General features: G+C 39.8%; 1 protein-coding gene across 2 annotated transcripts in view; it reads right to left on the bottom strand.

The window, feature by feature from the left end:
* Positions 1-20,231, bottom strand: part of CEMIP2 (cell migration inducing hyaluronidase 2) — a 79,021-nt gene that overhangs the window by 22,143 nt on the left and 36,647 nt on the right. For both annotated transcript variants that reach the window (XM_084629095.1, XM_084629094.1), the window contains exons 3-9: positions 18,851-18,991; positions 16,040-16,601; positions 12,433-12,602; positions 8,812-9,000; positions 4,732-4,901; positions 955-1,164; positions 311-516 (exon numbers count right to left, since the gene is read on the bottom strand). In XM_084629095.1, the coding sequence (XP_084485221.1) occupies positions 311-516; positions 955-1,164; positions 4,732-4,901; positions 8,812-9,000; positions 12,433-12,602; positions 16,040-16,601; positions 18,851-18,991 (1,648 nt within the window). The remainder of the gene's footprint in view (positions 1-310; positions 517-954; positions 1,165-4,731; positions 4,902-8,811; positions 9,001-12,432; positions 12,603-16,039; positions 16,602-18,850; positions 18,992-20,231) is intronic.

Raw genomic sequence — 20,231 nt, 5'->3', positions numbered from 1 at the left:
AGCATTAAAATGGGGGTTTCATAGCATCTGGTGCCTTTGCATAAAAATAAGGAAATAGCCTGAAGAGAGGTCTGCTGAATCAGGTACCATATCAAGTAGTTACTGTATTTCAACACAGTTGTTCATATTTTCTATTTGTGTTGTTCAGATTGTTAATGCTTTTTTCTAAATGCCAATGTTGTATTCCAGCTGTCCACCTTTGGTAGCCTACATAAAAAAAAAATCTTGCCTATTTGTAGAGCAACAAGAGATTTTCAAAAATTTAATTATGGCAACTAATTCGATTTTCTTTTCTTAGCCAGATACTCACATGCAGTCTGTGGCTGGCACTGGAACATAATTTCCATACACTTTATCCTTAATGGCCATACACATGGTGCTATTCCTGTCTGTGGGAAGAAGAGTGCCTGGTCTGGTGACTAGTCCAAGGTTGTGGAACAGAATATTCCTCTGTTCAATGCCATCCTCTATGAAGAAACAGTGGCCTAGTGTGTCATAACCAATGGTGTCCTTTATCTGCAGAAATACAAGTTCATTATGTCATTAGCAATGTCAAATAAATCTCAAAAAGAAAAGGAGTACTTGTGGCACAGACTAACACGGCTGTTACTCTGAAATAAATCTCAATGAATGCTAAGTGCCATTTAGTTTTACTATCTTGGCATAACTGCAAAATGACGTTTCAATATCAGCCATAATGGCCAAGTTAAATGTCAAGTTTTATTTATTTATTTGTTCAGAGACTTTTTCTGAAGATGTTGGCTAACTGCAAGGCTCTAAATATTCAATTAGAAAGATCAAGAGTGGTCACAAAAGTCATTGTTTACACATGGTAATTATGTATTAATATTTTAGTCATGTTCTGCACATTTAAACTGAAAAATGGAATAAAGTATTTTCACACCGACTGTGCTTTGTAACATTTACTTTCAAACAATTTGAAATGGCACCTACCAACAAGCCATTAGTTGCATGAATTGTCACACATCTGGAGAAACAATGATGAATGGAAAGGCCTTCCAGATAAGTCCTGAAGCTATAACCTCCTTTCTCATCCACATCCCCACAGCGGTGGAAATGAACAGGGTAACTTCCTATCAGTTGCTGTCCCATTTGCCTCAATTCCACATGGGAGAGATGAACAGATGTGAAATTCTTCAAAATCTGGAGTGTGTAACAAGAATATCTAACTGAATAATCAATTACCCTTTTAAATTGGTAAAAAAGTTTAAATTTAAAGCCATCGTGAACGGATTTCCTCCAGGCACGGACAAGTACAGCGGAATATTACAAGAATCAGTCTGGAGAATCTTCAGGTTTTGCTTTCTATCCAGATCTATAAATCAGTGACCTTCATAAACAAGAGACATGCACATAAGCTAAATGTGCAGGTTACCAAAACTAAAAGTTTCATCAGGAATTTTATTGCTACAGCAAGTCAGTTTTAAATGGCTCTTACTGGAATTCTCACAAATTAAACAAACATTCTATAAAGACAGCCAAATGGTATTCAAACAAGAAAGAATTTTTCTCCTTATATACACAAAAGTTATATTGATTTAACTAAATTGGTTTAGAAATTTGATTTAATTAAACATGTGCAATCGTATGGACACTCAAACTGGTTAACTAATTTAAGCATCTACACAAGGGGATTGCACAGTTTAGAAACGGAATTAATTTGGTGCAACTTTCTTGTGCACACAAGGCCTCACAGAGACAATAAAATCCAGTTACTAATCTGATCCTTAAAAATGAATCTTCTGTGATTACTATAAGCAACGGGCAAAACCTGAACTCTTACTATAAGGGACTTAGCAAAACCAAAAGACTTCTAGACCTGTATTTTATTATAACATTCCTTGAAGCAAATACTCTAGTTTAAATTTCCAGTAGGCTTTTGTTATAACTGCACTTTCGATTACTCAGATTCCCAAACAATTCTCCATTTGAATAAAACCCTCAATAATCATTCCCTTTAACACCACAAGTAAGGACTGTAAAAGGTGTGAGAATCCTTTCAGCATCAAAATGACACACTAAACTAAAACAAAATCCAGCTATACCAGCTCACGTGTGGCCAACCCTCACAAAAGGAAGTCACTATGTAAGGCTTTGTGTACAGCACCGGCACTTTTGTCAGTAAAACTTTTGTTGGTTAGGGGTGTGAAAAAATACACACCCTTGACTGCCATAAGTTTCACCGACAAAAGCATCGGCGTGGACAGTGCTATGTCAGCGGGAGATACTCTTTTGCCAACATAGCTACTGCCACTCATTGGGGGTGGGAGAGCACTCTCCTGTCAGCATAGAGCTGCTACGCAGGAGACCTTACAGCAGCTCAGCTACAGTGGTACAGCTGTGCCACGGTAAGATCTGTCGTGTAGACATAGCTTGAGCCTGCAGTTTTAGATACAAGAGGTGGGTTGCTCTTTTGCTACATGACGATGAGCAATTCCCTCAGAACTATGGATTTTCACATTAAATTGCATAATTGGCTAGTACACAGCTAAGTATTGTACATCAAAGTTGTTAAGGTTATGGAATTGCACAAAACAATGGGGCAACTGCAAATATTTCTTCTTCCTTCAGTCTTAAAAAAGCAAACTAAACGCAAATGTTTAGTTATGTGAAGTTAAGTTTGCAAATCTGACAAATCAAGAACTAAGCTGAACTAAGTTCTCATTGTAATATTAACTTACCCACATTGCACATTTGAGGGCTTGTGAATTAGACTGTCAAATATAAATACCTTAACACACAATTACATGTTGTAGGCAAGTTAAAGAAGCAGTGTTTGACCATTTCAACTTTTTAGCTGCTGAGCTTAGATTTACCACCTCGTCTCTCTAATAGCTTTATTGAAGAAACAAGGTTTTGAGCCACAGAGAGGCATTTAGGACCAGTGTAATGCTGAGGGCTGACAGAAATTGGCCTTGCTGCATTTGCTCCCAATTAACACCAGCTGAGGATCTGGCCCTTAAATGTTTAAACACACGCAGTAATGAAACATTAAAGCTACAAATTAAGGCCTGATTCAGATGTACAGTACAACACTTATACCGCTCTTTCCATGAAAAGGGGTCTTATCAGCCTGTAGTTTCTACCAAAAAGAAAAGGAGTACTTGTGGCACCTTAGTAGCTCACGAAAGCTTATGCTCAAATAAATTGGTTAGTCTCTAAGGTGCCACAAGTACTCCTTTTCTTTTTGCGAATACAGACTAACACGGCTGTTACTCTGAAACCTGTAGTTTCTACTGGGTCCAGACATTTTAACTAATTGTAATAGCCTATTTTACCCAAATTTAGTACAAAATGGACAAAAGCTGAAAAATGCTCAGTGGTAGATGTTTATAAACAAATGCTAATGTAAATTAAGCAACATCTGCCCAACTATTCAGAACAGACTCACAAGAACAATTTAACAACTCTGTTCCATCTTCATGCATCTGAGGGGCCCACTCAGTTTGAGTTATTGCAGCAGTCAAAGACGGGCTTTGTAATGCTCACAACTTGTCAACATCTTTCTCCACTGCATTATCTTAGTCACAATAGGAAACTTAAAACCCAATTTATTCCCCTCCCACAAAACAAAGGCTGCAGTACAAGAGAGACTGTAGATTTTTCCCACCATTATTTCCAGCATTATGAAACTAAAATCTATACCCAACACTTAAAAAAGGAGACTAAGCCTGTGACAAAAAACAGTGAAAGCAAAGCAATTTGCATTTAAAAGGATGAAGCCTCAAACATTTTTAACATCCACTGGGAACCACCATAACACTTCAAATCACTCCTTGCATCTATTCCCACTGGAATAAATATGGCAAGTTTTATCTTTAACCGAGCTTCCCAAACTATGGGACTCAACCTGAAATGGGGTTGAGGTGATCCCTAGTGTGGGGAGGACACCATTCTGTTCTGCACTGTGTGACCTCACATGTATGGTGTGTGTGAGGTCACGGTGCATGGAGGACACCATTTTGCTGTGCAGAAGAGCCATTTTGCTCTCACATGCAGTGTATGCCAAGTCATGCTGTGCAGTGGAGATTATTTTGTTCTTCAAACTGGCGTCCTCCATGCTGTCTGGGGTCCTGGGAGGAAATTAATTAAAATGTGGTCATACCAGCAAAACTTTTGGGAACGGCTGCTTTAACCATTAGTTTCTGTACTACTGCTTTCCATCTCAGCCTTAATCTTCCTTTAACATATAGCCATGCAAGATATAAGAAGTGGTAACACTAATGATCCTTCTATATCCCTTTATTTTAATAAGTGAGACTCTTGGTTTTGGGTGCTCAACAGGAGATGCCATAAAAGGGCCCAAATTTTCAGATGGTATGTGCTCAGCACTTTCTGAAAATCAAGCTCCATTACAGTGACTCAGGTTGGGTACCCAAAATCAGTTGCTTTTGAAGATCTTGCCCTTTGTATACCAAATCATCAGTAAGTTGAACAATACACAATATAAACATAAGCAACAGGCTTCTAACAACATTATACACATTAACATTTCCTTGTCCTTGATTCTTCAGTCTAATTCTTGGCAAATTAATTCCAGTTTTAGGAAAGCTGAGAAGAAATATGGATAGACAGAACCGCTCAGTGAGAATTTAGTGAATATCAGGTTAGAAGATATTGAAACAAACTTGCCCCCCCAAATTTAGAATGAATACTTTTGCTCAGAAGCCATCCTCAATCTAAGGAAGCTACTTAAAAAGTTTTTCAAACCTTGATGTGTCCACCAAATGTATCATAATTGAAGTATTGACACTGATTGCCAGCATAGCAGGACTTTTCTGTCTCTCCCTTGATTAGGATATTCCTAGTGAGAACTCCAACCTCTGCCCTCATGTCCACTCCATCAATGACATCTCCCATATGAAGGAACTGGGGATTTTCTGTTCAAAAAGTCAGTTCAAGAAAAGAAAAATAGGGTAGATGACCAACTTAGCTTACATAACATTCTCACTTAAGCAACTAGAAGGTTGGGTAGGCAACATCGTATTCTAAAACCTCTTGGAATACTGGATACCTGAATCCCAATGTTCTGATTGGTTAACAAACACTTCTCATCGGAGATGAAGAGTCCACTAGAGCAGACAAAATACACATCACTGGCAGGTGATAAACATCAAGCAACAAATATTTGTTGCCATGGGGTTCTGTACAGAAGGAAACACTCTCTCCACAAGGCAGAGGGCTGCTGAATAGGAGACTGGGCACCAGGAACAGCACCAGTTTTCCTATAGCCAGGTTTTTAGATTGTAGTCAATTTAATGATTCATAAGCACCCAACAGTGCACTGAGAGGACTATTAGGGACTAGTACCCTCCCCATAAGGGAAAGGAGGGGGGTCCTGAAGAGAATGAGTGTTGAAGCTCTCCCATGAGACTGAAAGGAGGGTGGCAGTAACCTTCCTTTAATCAGGAAATAGAAGTGGAGAAATGGAAAAGATTAAGGATGTTTACATTATTAAAAACACCAAAAAACAGTAGGATTTCAAAGGAGAGGTTGCTTAAAAAAAACACAATTGGCTAATCTTTCCCACACAGAATAATCAGAAAACCTGGAAGTGTGTGATAACTGATAAGTAAATTCAAACACCTTTTCAAGATCTATGGCCTAGATCCCGCAAAGACATGTGTACATGCTTAGTCTTGCTTGCTGTGGGTAGTCCCACTGACTGCAATGGGACTCCTCACAGTGTATAAAGCAAGCCTACTTGTAGAACAGTGCAGGAGCAGTGCCTAATTCAGTAAAACTTTAAACAGTCATTAAAAAAAACTACTGAATGACAATTCCCAGACTCATTGCTTCATTTTTTTTTTTAAACTAATTTGGCTCCTTCCTAAATGGGAGAAACATTGCCATAACAGTTAAAAATCCTAATTAAAAAGGCCTTTAAAAAAAACAACAACAAAAAAAACCCCAAGAACAAAAACTTTCATTTATTTTGGCCCTCACACACAAATTCTTCTGAAATATTAACCTTCATTCATCTATATAATGTGAAGTATTATCCCAGTAAGCCTTAAACTATAAATGGGCACTTCTTTTGTTTTTCCATTTATCTCTCTATTGATAGGCAACTTCTTCCCTTAATACAAAGCTGACATCTCTGTCACAGCTGGCTCTGACTGCTACAGAAAGAGTCCAGCTGAAAAGTTTCAATAGGAGTACCTCTCATACTATGCCTGATGTTATGTAAAACTGACCAGAACTGGTATATTTTCCTTGAAGCTGGCAATCTTTGCTCATTCTCTTCCCCACCCCTCAAAAAAGAATGATGGAGAGGAGGAAGGAAAGAAAACCGAGGCATTCTTCAAAAAATACTTTCCCTTAACTTCTGTATCCTACAAGTGTTACATGGGCTATCAAAATTTAAGAAAGGGGAATACTAAAATCTTCCTTGTGGTGGCAAACTCAACTACCAAATTGCTTCATTTTTGCACGTTTGTACAAGATACAAATACCAGTGAGAAGAGAAATAGTGAGAAGAGGCCGATTCAAGGCATACTGTAACCATACTCCCCCCTCCCCTCCTAACCCCCGCCCAACCAAACTGAGGAGAGAATTTGGCTTGACAAGTTTGCATGACAAAACAAAACAAAAACATGCCTTGGGGCATAATAAAATTTCCCTTTACTGTCTGCTTTACTTGGTTTCAAACTACTGTACTATGAGAAAAAAGCACTTAAGTTAATGCTGAAAAGTAGTAAGATCAGCAAATTCACCTCTCTTATGAAAGTGCTAACTATTTACAAAAAAATTTAAAGCTCCAAATTACTCTTCCTTTCAGAAGGTGTGCACATTGTACTTGACTTCCTTGTATAAGCCCTGTAAAAATGTTACTGACAAGCTCTAGAAGAGCAACTCTAGAGTGAATCATACATGGACTAAAAGGAACGTTTTCCAAGGTGAAGGATTTATAAATATTAAGTTTAGAAGGTGACTGAAATACAACATGATTTAATATAGTTATTTACTGACTGTATCCCAAATTTTGGAGTTACAGAATAGCTTCAAAGTGGAAAAAAGGGGGGGGGGGAAGATAGTCAAGGAATACATTTTGGATGACGTGAAAAACACATGGTGATTCAGTAAGGCGAGGAGATACAAAAATTCTGTCCCAGATGGCAAGACAATACACTTTTTCCACCAACACTGGGAAGACATTTTCAGAACAAGAAAGGATATTGGATCCAGAACAAATAGGAAGACAGACCTGTTTAGGAGGGGCACAATTTGGTTGTACTTCTTCCATACATGAGAGCAAGTGAGGAGCAGCATTCCACAGATGCTGGAGACTAGGACTCGGAGGCTAGAGAATTAAGTTCTTATAGTCAAGATGAGAAGATATGATTGCAACAGTACATGTTTCACCAGAGGCACTGAGGCAGTAAGAAAAAGAGTTGCGGTCAAAGGACAAAGAGGTAAGTTCAGGAAGTAAGGATGATATTACGATTACATGCAGTGGGAACAAAAAAGAGTTCTGAGTCTGAAAGAGAAAAAAACAGGGGAGATAAGAGTTGTGTGTGAAGGTGCTCATATTGTTCAAGGCGAAGTCATAAATCTGAGAGGCCAACAGGACAGACAGAGGTATCCCTAGAAGGTGTCAAATTATATGGTGAGTTGATCAATGTTAAAAGTGATTGCTAAGGGTAAAGCCATGAGATGAAGGGGATGAAAGCTCAAGATTGGAGACTTGCAGGCCCCTCTACAGAGGAAAAGTTTTGGCTTGAAGGAGGAGCAAAGAGGTATAAGAAAACCAGAGACACCCATACAGCTAAGGATGCAGTCTCAGAGAATGGAGTGGGCTGCAGAGGCAATGGGGGGAGGGCAACATTCCCCTGCCCCAATTTTTGCCAGAGTTTGCTGGCCCTGCTTGGTCACATTTTGCAGCCGGGCCCCAGCTTTGCATGGCAACAGCTATAGCTGGCAAACAGGGAGCTGTACTTTTGCTGTGGGGAGAAGCAGCAGCAAACAGCTGGGAACTGCAGGGAAGGGCTGCTGAGAGTAAGAGAGAGGGACAGGTAGGCAGGGGCGTGATACAAGCTGTTGGAACGGCCCTTTAAATTGTGCCCCCCCCACCACTATCAGCAGGCACCAGTCATCTCTGCACTGCGGTGAAGTCAAACAGAAGAGGGTCATAGGCAGCAAAAAATGAAATGGTCAACTACATGTAGGCAAGACACTTCTGTGTTTTGCCCAGAACAAAGACAGTTTGCAACCAGTCAGAGATATGACAGTCATTTGCATAAACAAACATTTTGCTGAAAGAAAAAAGAAAAAAAAAGATTTACAAAGAGAAAATCAGGGTCAAAGGAAGGGTTGTTTGTTTGTTTTTTAAAGACAGTAAGGATATATCATGGCACATTTAAAAGAGCTAATAAAGGCATTAGAAGCAAAGGAATTGAAAAAAAATCACAATTCAGGGAGTGAAGGTGGGGAGATCAAACCAAATGAGAAAGAAGGAAGGTGAGAAGTTATTTTTAGGACCAGATTGTTTCTGAAGTGTCCACTGAGAAAAGTAAAGCGAAGGAACTAAAAAGGAAAAGAGGCAAAAGGCAGTGTTTGTGGGTGTGAAGTTAACATGGTCATAGATCAGGACAACTGTATACTAAAAGAATGAAATCCATTCCTTGCATATAGCTGGAGAAAGTCTGGGAGGGGAGGGAAAGATGGATGAGAGGGCTGAGCCTGTCACTCGCAAGAGTTTACCGTTCCCAGTATAAGAGGTCATTTCCCTAATTTGTACATATTACACAGTCACATTGTACGTACCTTACATTTTCATCAGTCTCCTACCTTTGACTTTGACCTGATATCTGCTACACTCTGGACAGGGAAGGAGAGTGAATTCCTCTGCTTGGTACATTGAATAGTCGGTGCTTGCAACTACGATCTGGTCTTCAGGCTCCCACTTACTAACATCTTCCAACAGATCTAGTATCACTCCATCTATAGCCTCTACCTGGAAACCTGAACGTGGGACACCTAAAAAGGAAAAATGATGCATCCAGCAATATATAAAGCTATAACTTCAAATGTCATCTACTTTACAAATACTTAGTTATAATAAGGAACTCTGATATTTAACTAACATTTTCCAAAATGTAAGAAACTTTCTAGTATGGTACTGCCCTGAAAAGGGAGCATGTAAAATAGCATCAAGGGCTTCATGTTTGGTGAGTCTGATTCAGATGCAATGATCTCATTTTACCAGTAGAAATGGAAAGTTTTTGTGCCTTTCAGCCTATGTATACAACCTGGGATTGGAGAACAAAGCTGTGTACTTTCCTTATGCACCACCACAAGAAAGAAAGACTTGGCAAGCCAAGTGACACTTGTGCAACTACACGCCCTTCACTGGGTTTCCACAGATGCAGTGACAAATTAATTCTGTTGATACATGTGCAGGAATAGCAGGGCCAGCTCCAGCTTTTTTGCCGCACCAAGAGATGAAGGAAAAACAAAAACAAAACCCAAGCCTGGTTGAGCTGTCGCCAAAGTGCCACCGAAGAGGAAGAGAGGGACTGCAGGGCCAGCTGCCGAATTGCAGCCAAAGACCCGGACGTGCAGCCCCGATGACGGATGGTGTGCCGCCCCTTTCTATTGGCCGCTGCAGGCACCTGCTTCCTTCGCTGGTGCCTGGAGCCAGCCCTGAGGAAAGAATACAGCTCTATCTCACTTAGCAGTACAGAGCCAGGATGGCTAACAAATAAAAAAGCCAAACATACTTGTCACTCAAGTGGGTAGATACAACTCAGTATACATATTCAACAGATGGTGCCATTTTTCCATAGTCACTTTTCAGAGAGATTTTTTTGAAAAATTAAGAACCAACATTTTGGTCATTATGAAAGCAAACTGTTAATTCCCTTCTCACACCTTGCCCATCACCCACAAGAGTCTAATCTCAAAACGAATAGAAGATACGCAGTAGTCCTCTCAGTGAGGGAAAACTTCATAAAAAAAACTAATTTTTATATGTAGATCTTCTTAGACTGAAAAAATGTGAAACTCCTTCACTTTAAAAGTGATAAGTGAATTCAGTTGTTCCCAATCATATGATGGTAGAAACTAAATTTCTAGAAGCTGCCAGGAAAGTGAACTGCCTGGCAGAGAGGTGGTGTTTAAAAGAAGTAAGCAGCACTCTGAAAGAGAGTGTGGTGAAGTGGGAGTTTAGTGACCCCCAAAATATGACATGACAAGGAGAGTCTGGAATTCTGTAACTTCTTGGGACAATTTAAGAGAAACTATTCTTAGGAAATTAACAGTTGCATATATTTACAGAACTGGAGTAGGGAGGATCCCAGAGGAATGCAAACTCAGACAATAACTGGGATTTCAAGAAGATCACAGAACATTCAAAATACAAGGGATGAACAAAGAACAAAATCTTATTGGGAGATAAACCTTTCACAGCATACATCCTGGATAATCAGCTGAAGAACAGCATCGTAACACTAACATGACCAGTTAGGGTATCTCTGACCTTGAAAAACAACTAATCCCCCAACCATATCTATGTCATAAGTCTGGTAGACCATATCTGCATGGGTATCTCTTCGGTCTGATAATTAGTCCAAGAATATTATACATAGTCTTATACATATCCTTTTTAAAGACCAAAGACCAAACTGCAAACAGAAGAATGTGATTGTACTGAGCCACTGATTAAGAGGAGAGTTTTGTTAATCTGAAATTCCATCATAGCTCCAGTATGGAGACTTAGCACTGAAAGTGGCAGTGTAGACACAGCCTAAAAACTTGTCGCTCAGGGGATGTCTTTTCATACCCCTGAACGACTAAAGGCTTAGCTCTGAAAAGCGCCACTACAGACAATGCTTTATTGCCGGGAGTCTACCACCCCCTCATTCCAGGTGGTTATTTTTTATTGCGAGAGAGCTCTCCCCCAGTGATAAAGTGTGATCACACTGTCCATTTCACAGTGCTGCTGCAGGCGCGATGTAACATGGGCAATTTCGACATATCCAGAGATATTCCTTGGCTTTTTGGTGAACACAAAGGCCTTTACTACCCATGACAAAGATGCTAAATCAAGGCAGAGCCATACATTTAATGGGGATCCTACAATGCCCTCACAAAGTACAAGGGGACTTGGGGATATTTATAGGTCACAGGCCTTGGTGCAGATTTTCCTGATCAAAACTAGGCTGCAAGCAGTCACCAGACTCAGTGGCCTGCATCTATTTTTGTTTTTTTAAAAGAAATAATGATAAGATTGAGCTTTAGCATCATAAAAGATGAAAATGAACTCCTAGTACGGATAACATTTATTGCCAAGGAATTTGACCTCAGAAGCAATTTCCTTTTTCTAATCAGGACCAAGGCCATGGAGCTAAGAATAAGAAAAGCAGTTAAGGATTCAACACCACCAGTAATATTCTTGTGTGTTCAGATACTGCTTACTACCAGACCAACAGGCTGTCAGAAGTATGCATGTCAGCATAATCCAACTAATCAGAGACGCTTTTGTGAAAAATAAAAAGTCAGCCATGCTTAAGAGTTCTCCAAACATCACAAGCAACAGCAATTAACATAATATTCTAACAGGACTAAAGATAAGAAACCCAAAAGGCAAACATGGAAAAAGATATACAAAACCCACAAGCCTGTCAGATCTCCAGCCTGCAGGAGGTGATTTTATATTTTAGTATTTCTCCAGCACACTTGTATAACTAAGTTTTTAAATTTAAGTATTAAGGCAGGGGTGGCCAACCTGCACCTGAGAAGGAGCCAGAATTTACCAATGTATATTGCCAAAGAGCCACAGTAATACGTCAGCAGCCCCTCATGAGCTCCCTGCCCTCCCTCCCAGCACCTCCCACCACCGGCAGCCCCACCGATCAGCACCTCCCAATCATTTGTTTCGTGGCATGCAGGAGGCTGGGGGGGGGGGGGAGGATTGAGGGGATGGCCAGCTCAGGGGAGGGGGCGGGAAGGGGTGGAGTGGGGGCAGGGCCTGTGGCAGAGCCAGGGGTTGAGCGGTGAGCACCCCCCGGCCCACTGGAAAGTTGGCCCCTGTAGCTCCAGCCCCGGAATCAGTGTCTATACAAGGAGCCGCATATTAACTTCTGGTCACATTAACACAGGTTGGCCAGCCCTGCATTAAGGATACAGTTCCCTGGTTCCCCTGGATGCTGTGTTGGATGCCCACAGCACTGCAGCAGATAAGGAGATTTACATTTTAAAGTTTTCATTTTTGATACCTTCCCCTCTATTTGGATTTCATCCAAAAGTTAGGCAACATTAAAGGTAAACAGACAAAAACCCCACTGCAGTAATTAGGAAGTTAACTTGCATTAATAAACTGTTCTAGAAAATGATCCATGCAAATTGTTTTTTGAAACATTTTGCCTATGAAGATTTTAGGGGAAAACAACACAACACAAACTTTCCTACCTTCATTCCATTCACTGAAAGTTCTCACAGCAAACTTCTGACCATCAACTGTGAAAAATTCTCTTTGAGCAAGAGCTTTTCCCCCAGTGCTATGATTTTCATAGTCTCTCACAGACTCATTATAGGAGGAATTTCCACCACCTATAACACCGACTAAAGCCCAGGCTTGCCTGCAAAAAATGAAGTAAATGTTTAAACACAAAATCCTCTTAAATTAAATCCTTTGCAAATAGACACCGTATACAACATTTATTCTTTTGCCTCTTTTCCAAAACTCTCTAAAATAGAATTCCAAAATGCAGTAGAAGAATGGGAACTCCTCATGCAAGAGATAATTGTTGAAAATATTTGGTTGTTCTCATAAGCAGGCTGGAAAATGCTCACCACTCATTTTCCACCCTCCTCCCCTTCTCTCTCTCTTTAAAAAAAAAAAAAAAAGATTCCAGACTTCAGGAAATATTGTTAATACTTTGTCCAGTGACCAAAGTATTTTACAAACCACAAGATCATGTGACAAGTGTTATTTTGTGCATAAAACAAAGTACAGAGAGATTCAGACCTTGTTTACACTAAAGAAGACTTGCTAAAATGTTTCCAACTATGGTAGTGCTAAGGGTAGAGTAGGTACTGACAAACCTGCTCTAACCAGCCTGGAGACCTGACTATAGTGCCAAATCCACTGTTGGAACTGAACTTTCCGTAGTAACAGTGGGAAGTTTTTAGCTAAATGTATGTGTGTATATATTTTTACATACATACACACACACACACACACACACACACACACACACAGAGTACATACACTTTGTACTGCTATAGACACCCCCTGAATGACTTGCCTAAGACCCCATAGTGAGTCAGACAGGAGACTTGAAACAGAAGCCCAGACTTCCATCCTCTACTTCATTCACCACTTTCACTACATATCTTCTCATATAACATGCTTTCCTTCATCGTTAACCCCTGCCTATCTTCATGTGTTCTGCCCTTTAAATCAGAGCTGGGTTTTGACTTAATTTATAAGCACAGCATCTTGAGATTCCTCTTTCTTACTACACCCCTATGTACTCCAATCACACAGCCACCTGAATCAAACTTTCCAGTAATTTTCTTAAAGAGCATTGCAAGGTATTGAAATTGGATTAAGTTGTACAAAGCAAACCTATTCAAATATATAAATAACATTTTTAGTAAACATTCACTGTTCCATACTATGTTTATTACTTGCATAGTCAGCACTCTCAATCATCGGTTTGAGACAAAAATCCTATTGTAGCTCTGAGACTCAAATCAAGCATGGTCATATCACTAAGTGTACAACCCTTATTCCTAGGACTACTGATTAGGTGATTAAATCTAAATCTGATAAAAAATAAATATCCTATTATACCGAATAGAATCTGTGCCACCCAGTCAGCTTGCTGGATGGCCAGTCATTCACCAATTAAAGGCAGAACTTAAAACCTTCAGCCAAGACACTAGTTTATTCATAAGCATATAAAACAAAGTCTAAACAGGTATTTCGACAGGTTAAATTCCATAACTGCTGTATTCTAGTCTAATCACAATGATAATCGGGGGGAGGGGGAAAAAAGGGGGAGGAATAGCTCTGCGGTTTGAGCATTGGCCTGCTAAACCCAGGGTTGTGAGTTCAATCCTTGAGGGGGCCATTTAGGGATCTGGGGCAAAAACTGGGGATTGATCCTGCTTTGAGCAGGGGGTTGGACTAGATGACCTCCTGAGGTCCCTTCCAACCCTGATATTCTATGATTTTATGCAAGAATGTTACACTGAACATGTCTTTCTATAGCCTCACTATCCATGAAGTCAAAATAAGCATTTGACAGAAAGAACATTCAAAAAAAGATACTGTCAGACTGAAGATCTCTTATTTTGGGTGGGAGGGAAGTCATCTTACCTTTGCATTTTTATTTTATTTTATTTTTTTAAACTGACATGAGACGTGAGTGACTATTACTTGTGAGTCACTGTCTCTGTCTTCTGCTGCTGGGACAATGGGAAACAGAATTCTGTTAAGAAGAAGGGAGTCTCAGCCTACCAGTGAAAGCAGCCAGGAATCAAGAAGGGGAGGAATGGGGAAAAAAACCTCCTGCTCCCTCCCGACAGGAGGTAGGGAATTTCTCAATTTCAGATGAACAAATGCCGATACAAATGAGAAGGTACAACCCTACCAACTCCCGTACACCCACCCCAGGAGGTCACGGGGTAGTTCTGGGGAGCTTGAATCCGAGGTGTCCCCCTCCAATCACTTCATGCTCACAGGAAGAGATTTAGGATCCAATGTGTCTGTCTACACAAGGGCACATCAGAACCAACCTTTGACTGAGTCTTTACTGTATCCAGGGGACCAGTGCATACTATGGTATGCTCTACTGCCCCCATATTTGCTGTTCCTATAAAAACTTCTGAGGCTAGAATCCAGACTTAGGAAAGCCTAAGTCCCAGGTGACTAGATCCTTCTCTGATGGCTCAGAGGACTCTTTCTTGCAGGAAAGCCCTTTAAAAGGCACTCAAGTCACAAGGATATTTCTAGGACAATAAACATGAAATGGTATTTTGTCAAGGCAAAAAGCTGGAACCCTGACATTTTTCCTGTACTGCTGAAGCAGAGGGAGCAGAATAGCCTAAGTCTGAATATGGGGAGGTGATGGTGGGAGGGGGCACGAAGACACAAAACCAAAGACATACTATTGACTTATTATTAGAATATTATAGTTATAATATTTATCTAACAAATCCCAATGTAAGCTGAAGATTGGGTTCCACTCAAGCTAGCGGAAAAAGAGGAACTAAGACACAGTTGGCGACTGAGATTTTATATCCTTGGCTTTCAAATGCACACTCACTTAATAGGCTACAACACACTTTCAAATGGGTTCTACCACCAGGTGGGAGGGAATGGGATTCTGATCTGTTGCGGCCACATTATGAAGGGGAAGTTGAGATGCCTCGCAGATGCAGTGTCAGAATATTGGTTTCTTATTAATTGCCAGAGAAAAGTGCTGACAACAGAAGAATGCAGCAGCTGTCTGTATCACTTTTTACTCTCTCTTTTCTGTGGGGCTGGGAGGAAGTTAAGTTGGTTTGGTCTGGTCTGATTAGGGCCCCTTTTCTGCATGTGGTTTCTAATCGGTCACTTCTTACCCCAGAGGTGTCAGTAACATGCATCAGATGTCAACACCTGCTTTTGATTTGTATACTTAAAAGAAAGACAAGTTCTGAAAATAAACACTAGTCATACAATTATATTAGAAGTTATGAAGATTGGTGCACTAGAGTAAGTGTTAAAATCCACTATATATACACAGCTATCAGTGTTATAATAAGCACTTACAGGCCTTTACACTGTTAAATAATGTACTAATTAATCCTCTTCAATACTTCTGTAAGGGATTATCCATAAATAAGACATTTATTTGCATACCGTACCAGTGCGAAGAGCTTTGGCGGACAGACCTTGGACGAACAGTGTTAGATTGTGAAAAAAATAGCATACTTTCTTAAGGTTTCACAAATCCCTGTTCACAGGATATATTCTACATCTAGAGGCACTAAGTGGATTTGAAGTGAAAACAAAATTATTTACCTGTAACTCAATCCTTTGACAAGCTTACTTCCCAGAAGATTTTGAATAGTCAATCTGGTTTCGTCCAGGAGATTTTTAGCAGCTGAATCTCCCACGGCAATAGCAACAATGCGGCCAATATCCTGACCTTTTAAAAAATCCTGAAGTCTCCTGCTTTCATTTTGATATTCATGGGTATCAAACTTATCAACAACCAAAACTTGTGCTGTGTCCTGGTCAATCACTCTCACATTTAGCCCCCGGGAAAAATTCCTTTCAAAAGCATAAGAACCAGAGGCCAGCCCTGAGGAATACATAGACTTTGACAGCAAAGTCCATGATAACTTATGAGTCCCATGCAATTCCAGTGTTCCATCAGAGCCAACACCAATAAACTTTTTGCCAAATGTTGGCACATCATCACCTTCATCAGATTTGCCATACAAGATTATAGTTGCTTTGGATTTATAGCGACAGTTCTGTGCTCCAATATGAAGCGCTCCACCATCCTTTATCAGGATAAACCGAGTTCTCAAAGTGATATTTCTGGATCCATCTTTATCATCACCGAAGACAAGCAATCCTATAGGAAATAATTTCAATATTAAGCTATGTTTTAAAGAAACAGATTTTGCTTAAAAAAAAAAGTGCAAGCCAAACATTGCAATAAAAAAACCTAAATGTTAGGGGAAGTTAAATAATTTTGGTTTCTAAATGGATTGAGGAAAGGAAAATGGGTTTTACAGGCAGTCATACGTTAAAATCCATCTGGAACAGAACTGTAACTTCTAGTATATCAACATTTTGAAAAACTGGCTTATAGTTTCATTAAATATGATAATTGCTAATCTGTTCTGCCAAGTTGTTTTCTCAACATCTGAACAAACAATGCATCAATACTGATTCCGCCAATCAGATAGAAAGTTACTGTCCAAGTCCTGCTTTACAAGGCTCCTAGAGTCTCTTGCAGGTGTCCCACTGAAGAGCCGGGGGCATTTGTTCATCAGTTTATATATTTGAGACTTGACACAAAAGCAGGAAGCGCAGTAAAAGCTGAGGAGCTAGTGATTGATAAAGCTGCAATACCACTGGACCAATAATGACTTGAACATCAAGACAACCAGACAGATATGGGACATGGAATGATCTAACAAAATTGTTTAAATTTAGACAGACCTACCAATGCCTACAGTATGATAGGAAAGAAAGAAGAATTAACTAATTCCCAAGAATTAGAATCATCACTCCATTTTTCTTGACTTCAAAGATATATGGGAGTCCTGGGTCCCATTTTGCGATCTACTCATAAATCATTCAACCCTATACAGGCACATTGCCTGCTGTGGGCAGCTTGCATGTAGTGAATGTGTGACAATCAGGGTCCAGACATCCCAAGGGGAGAAGAGAAGATTTAAACCCCAGCAATGAGCAGTTAAACCAACTGACTGCATACTATATTATTGTACTATAAAAAACACATCAGGTAAGGTCTTTTATGAAAGCTTGTAATGTATATAGGCTATGGTTATGAATTTACATACTTGTGTATTTAGAAAACTGTGCTCAGTCTGTGGTGCACTTCAGCTACCTCTCAGCAGGGCAGCGAGTAGTCACATGGGGAGGGGCATCTCCCAAGCCAGCTGTTTATACAAAACCAGCCTCAAGAAACTATCCCATTGTCCAGCCCAGGAAAAGACAATGATGGACCATTAGAGTTAACGGAAAGACGCAGAGAATTTGAAACTGAAAAGAACATCCTGGCTCCCCACACTGACTAACCATGAGTCACCACCATGCGGCAGGGTGGGGTTTGAGGGAGATTAAAGAAGCCTTTTAAAAGCAGGCTTGGAACTGAGGTTTTTTTATCCATAACTTGGGGGACAGGCTCAAGGTGAGTAGCTTTTGGGGGTGGGAGATAATTGCTTTAAGGCAACAGGTAACTCTTATTAGAAAAGGGATTTTATCTTTGATATGAACGTGCAAAAGCCTGAGGTTGTCTTTTTATGTTGATTTTCCATGTGACTTGTATATGTTTGCCTTCCCTTAATAATTCATCTTTAAATCTGTGTTTATTTAAAGACTTTTTATTTAGGTTTTATCCCAGGCAGGTTGCTGCTGTGCAAACTGTGTGGAGTGCATACACCTGGGGAAGCAGGGGACTGTTTCAAGCCTTCAAAATTTACAAGGCAGACAGTGACAGAACTTCTTACTGATCTGTCTGGTCCCCAAAACATCACAACATATTACTCTTAACAAACCAAGATGCTACAGAGCCTAAGCATGTTACCAGTAGAGATGCAAAAGTGATGAGTAAGTTGTATGTAGTTTTGTGCAAAAATATTAGTCATTTAATGCTGGACGATTTCACAACTCCGATTTTATTTTCTTCAAAGTGGTCATTTTCATATTGAAACTGAACATTTTCAATGCAAAAGTATTTGTTGGAATGATGTTCAATTCTGAACTTTCCTTAAAAAAAGCCATCAGAGTGAAAGAGACCCATTTTTTTAAAGTACAATTGCTAATTTCCAAAGTTTTTCACTAAATATTTCAAATGAAACGCAAATTGAAGTTCTCATATTTCATTGCAGGGTTTCTGCACACATTACTAATGCAGAAGAGCAAGTGTTTTGGCAACACCTGAATGGGGAAAGGGAAGTATATGTTTGTTTGTATACGCCAACTTCCCTCCTCACCAGCCTTCCCTCTTCAACCAACACTGTCACATTCACCGACACCTGTCTAATGTGCTTTGAGCATAAATCAGAAATGTGTTAAAAAATGGGACATAACAGTTGATTGAAGCGCATGGCTTGTCTTGCCGTTACACACCTCCATCCTGTATGACTACAGAATGCACCGTAGCATCCAAATTCAGACGAAACAAATCTCCCTTTTTGATGATAACTCTCTTTCCAGTATCTTGTCCAGGGTTCCAATTCTGAAGACGAGGGTTCTGATCTGGACAATTCTCTGAAATAACCAATTCAATTAAAAACACCACAAACACATAAAGACAAGACATTGCCATATAAAGTAAAAAAAACTAAAAGTCAGTGGTTCTCCTCCCTCTACAGCAACATGAAGGTTTCATTCATTAGGAACATGTTTCTTTTTCAAATTAGATGGAATGGGATCAGAAATAATGGATTATCTTGTTTCTTTCTGCTGTTTTCCTAATTGTACCATAGAAGATACTGCAGTTAGTTGCATCAGGGTTCAAACTTATGTAGCAAAAACAGTGACAGGGTATGTGAAGGCTGACTAGCTTTAGTAGAAGGAATGTATTCTTGCTCTTAAACTGAGCCACTTAGCTCAATAAGAGCATTACAAGATGCTCCTGCCGAAAGGGCACCAATCATTTAGATACAAAGGAGACCCGTATGCGGTCAGCTGAAGTTACAGAAACATAGAATTCTCTTCTCTCAACAATTGGGTTAAGATTGTTAAAATAGCTGCCTACTGCAGTGGTAGAGACCTGCCTTCTCATAGTATGGAGGAGGGGAGACAGAGATTGGAGAGACTCTCTGAAGCATCTGGAAAAGGAGAAGGAGAAATTGGGGGTAGGGGAGGTGAACACAACAGATGCCAAGACTAACAGGCCAGCACCCAGTGTTAGAACAATGGTTGGATGGTTTCATGTCAATGGAATTCATCCATTTAGCCTTCTCATTTCTCCTTCAGAGACTATCTTACATCAAAAGGCAATTTAGTTTCAGAAAATAAACGGGCATGTAAGACTAGACAATTGTAAACAGCCCTATCTAAGGAAGTGGGATTGCCACCCTGTAATGAAATAGATACTATTCATCTCATCTTTAATGTAATCATTAGCATTTCTGATATATATATTTTGTAACTTATTTAACACCATACTCTCACTTCAATCTTTTTCTACGCTGTGAATTCATATCAATCTTTTTCACAGGAGCCAAGATTTGACTTAGAAAAGGAAGATTAAGACAACTAAATATGTAAATACATGGCCAGAAGAAACCTAAGGGATAATATAAAATCTACAAGAAAACAAAAAGGAAGGAAATATCAGGGCAGGAGAGAATTGTTTAGGGTGGTCCAAAGTGGTGATGATATAAAACTCAACAAATGAATTTAAGCTAAATAGCAGGAAGCATTTCCTTAATAGTAGTATCTGCTAGACTGTTGATTAATCTCCAAAGGAAATGGAAGCCCCATTATTTCAGAATTAGACTGT

The sequence above is a fragment of the Lepidochelys olivacea genome (assembly GCF_965140295.1).
Source record: "Lepidochelys olivacea isolate rLepOli2 genome assembly, chromosome: 5".
NCBI classification, from domain to species: domain Eukaryota; kingdom Metazoa; phylum Chordata; order Testudines; family Cheloniidae; genus Lepidochelys; species Lepidochelys olivacea.
The sequence above is the reverse complement of the archived record's forward strand: the minus strand, read 5'-3'. Positions and strand labels throughout refer to the sequence as shown.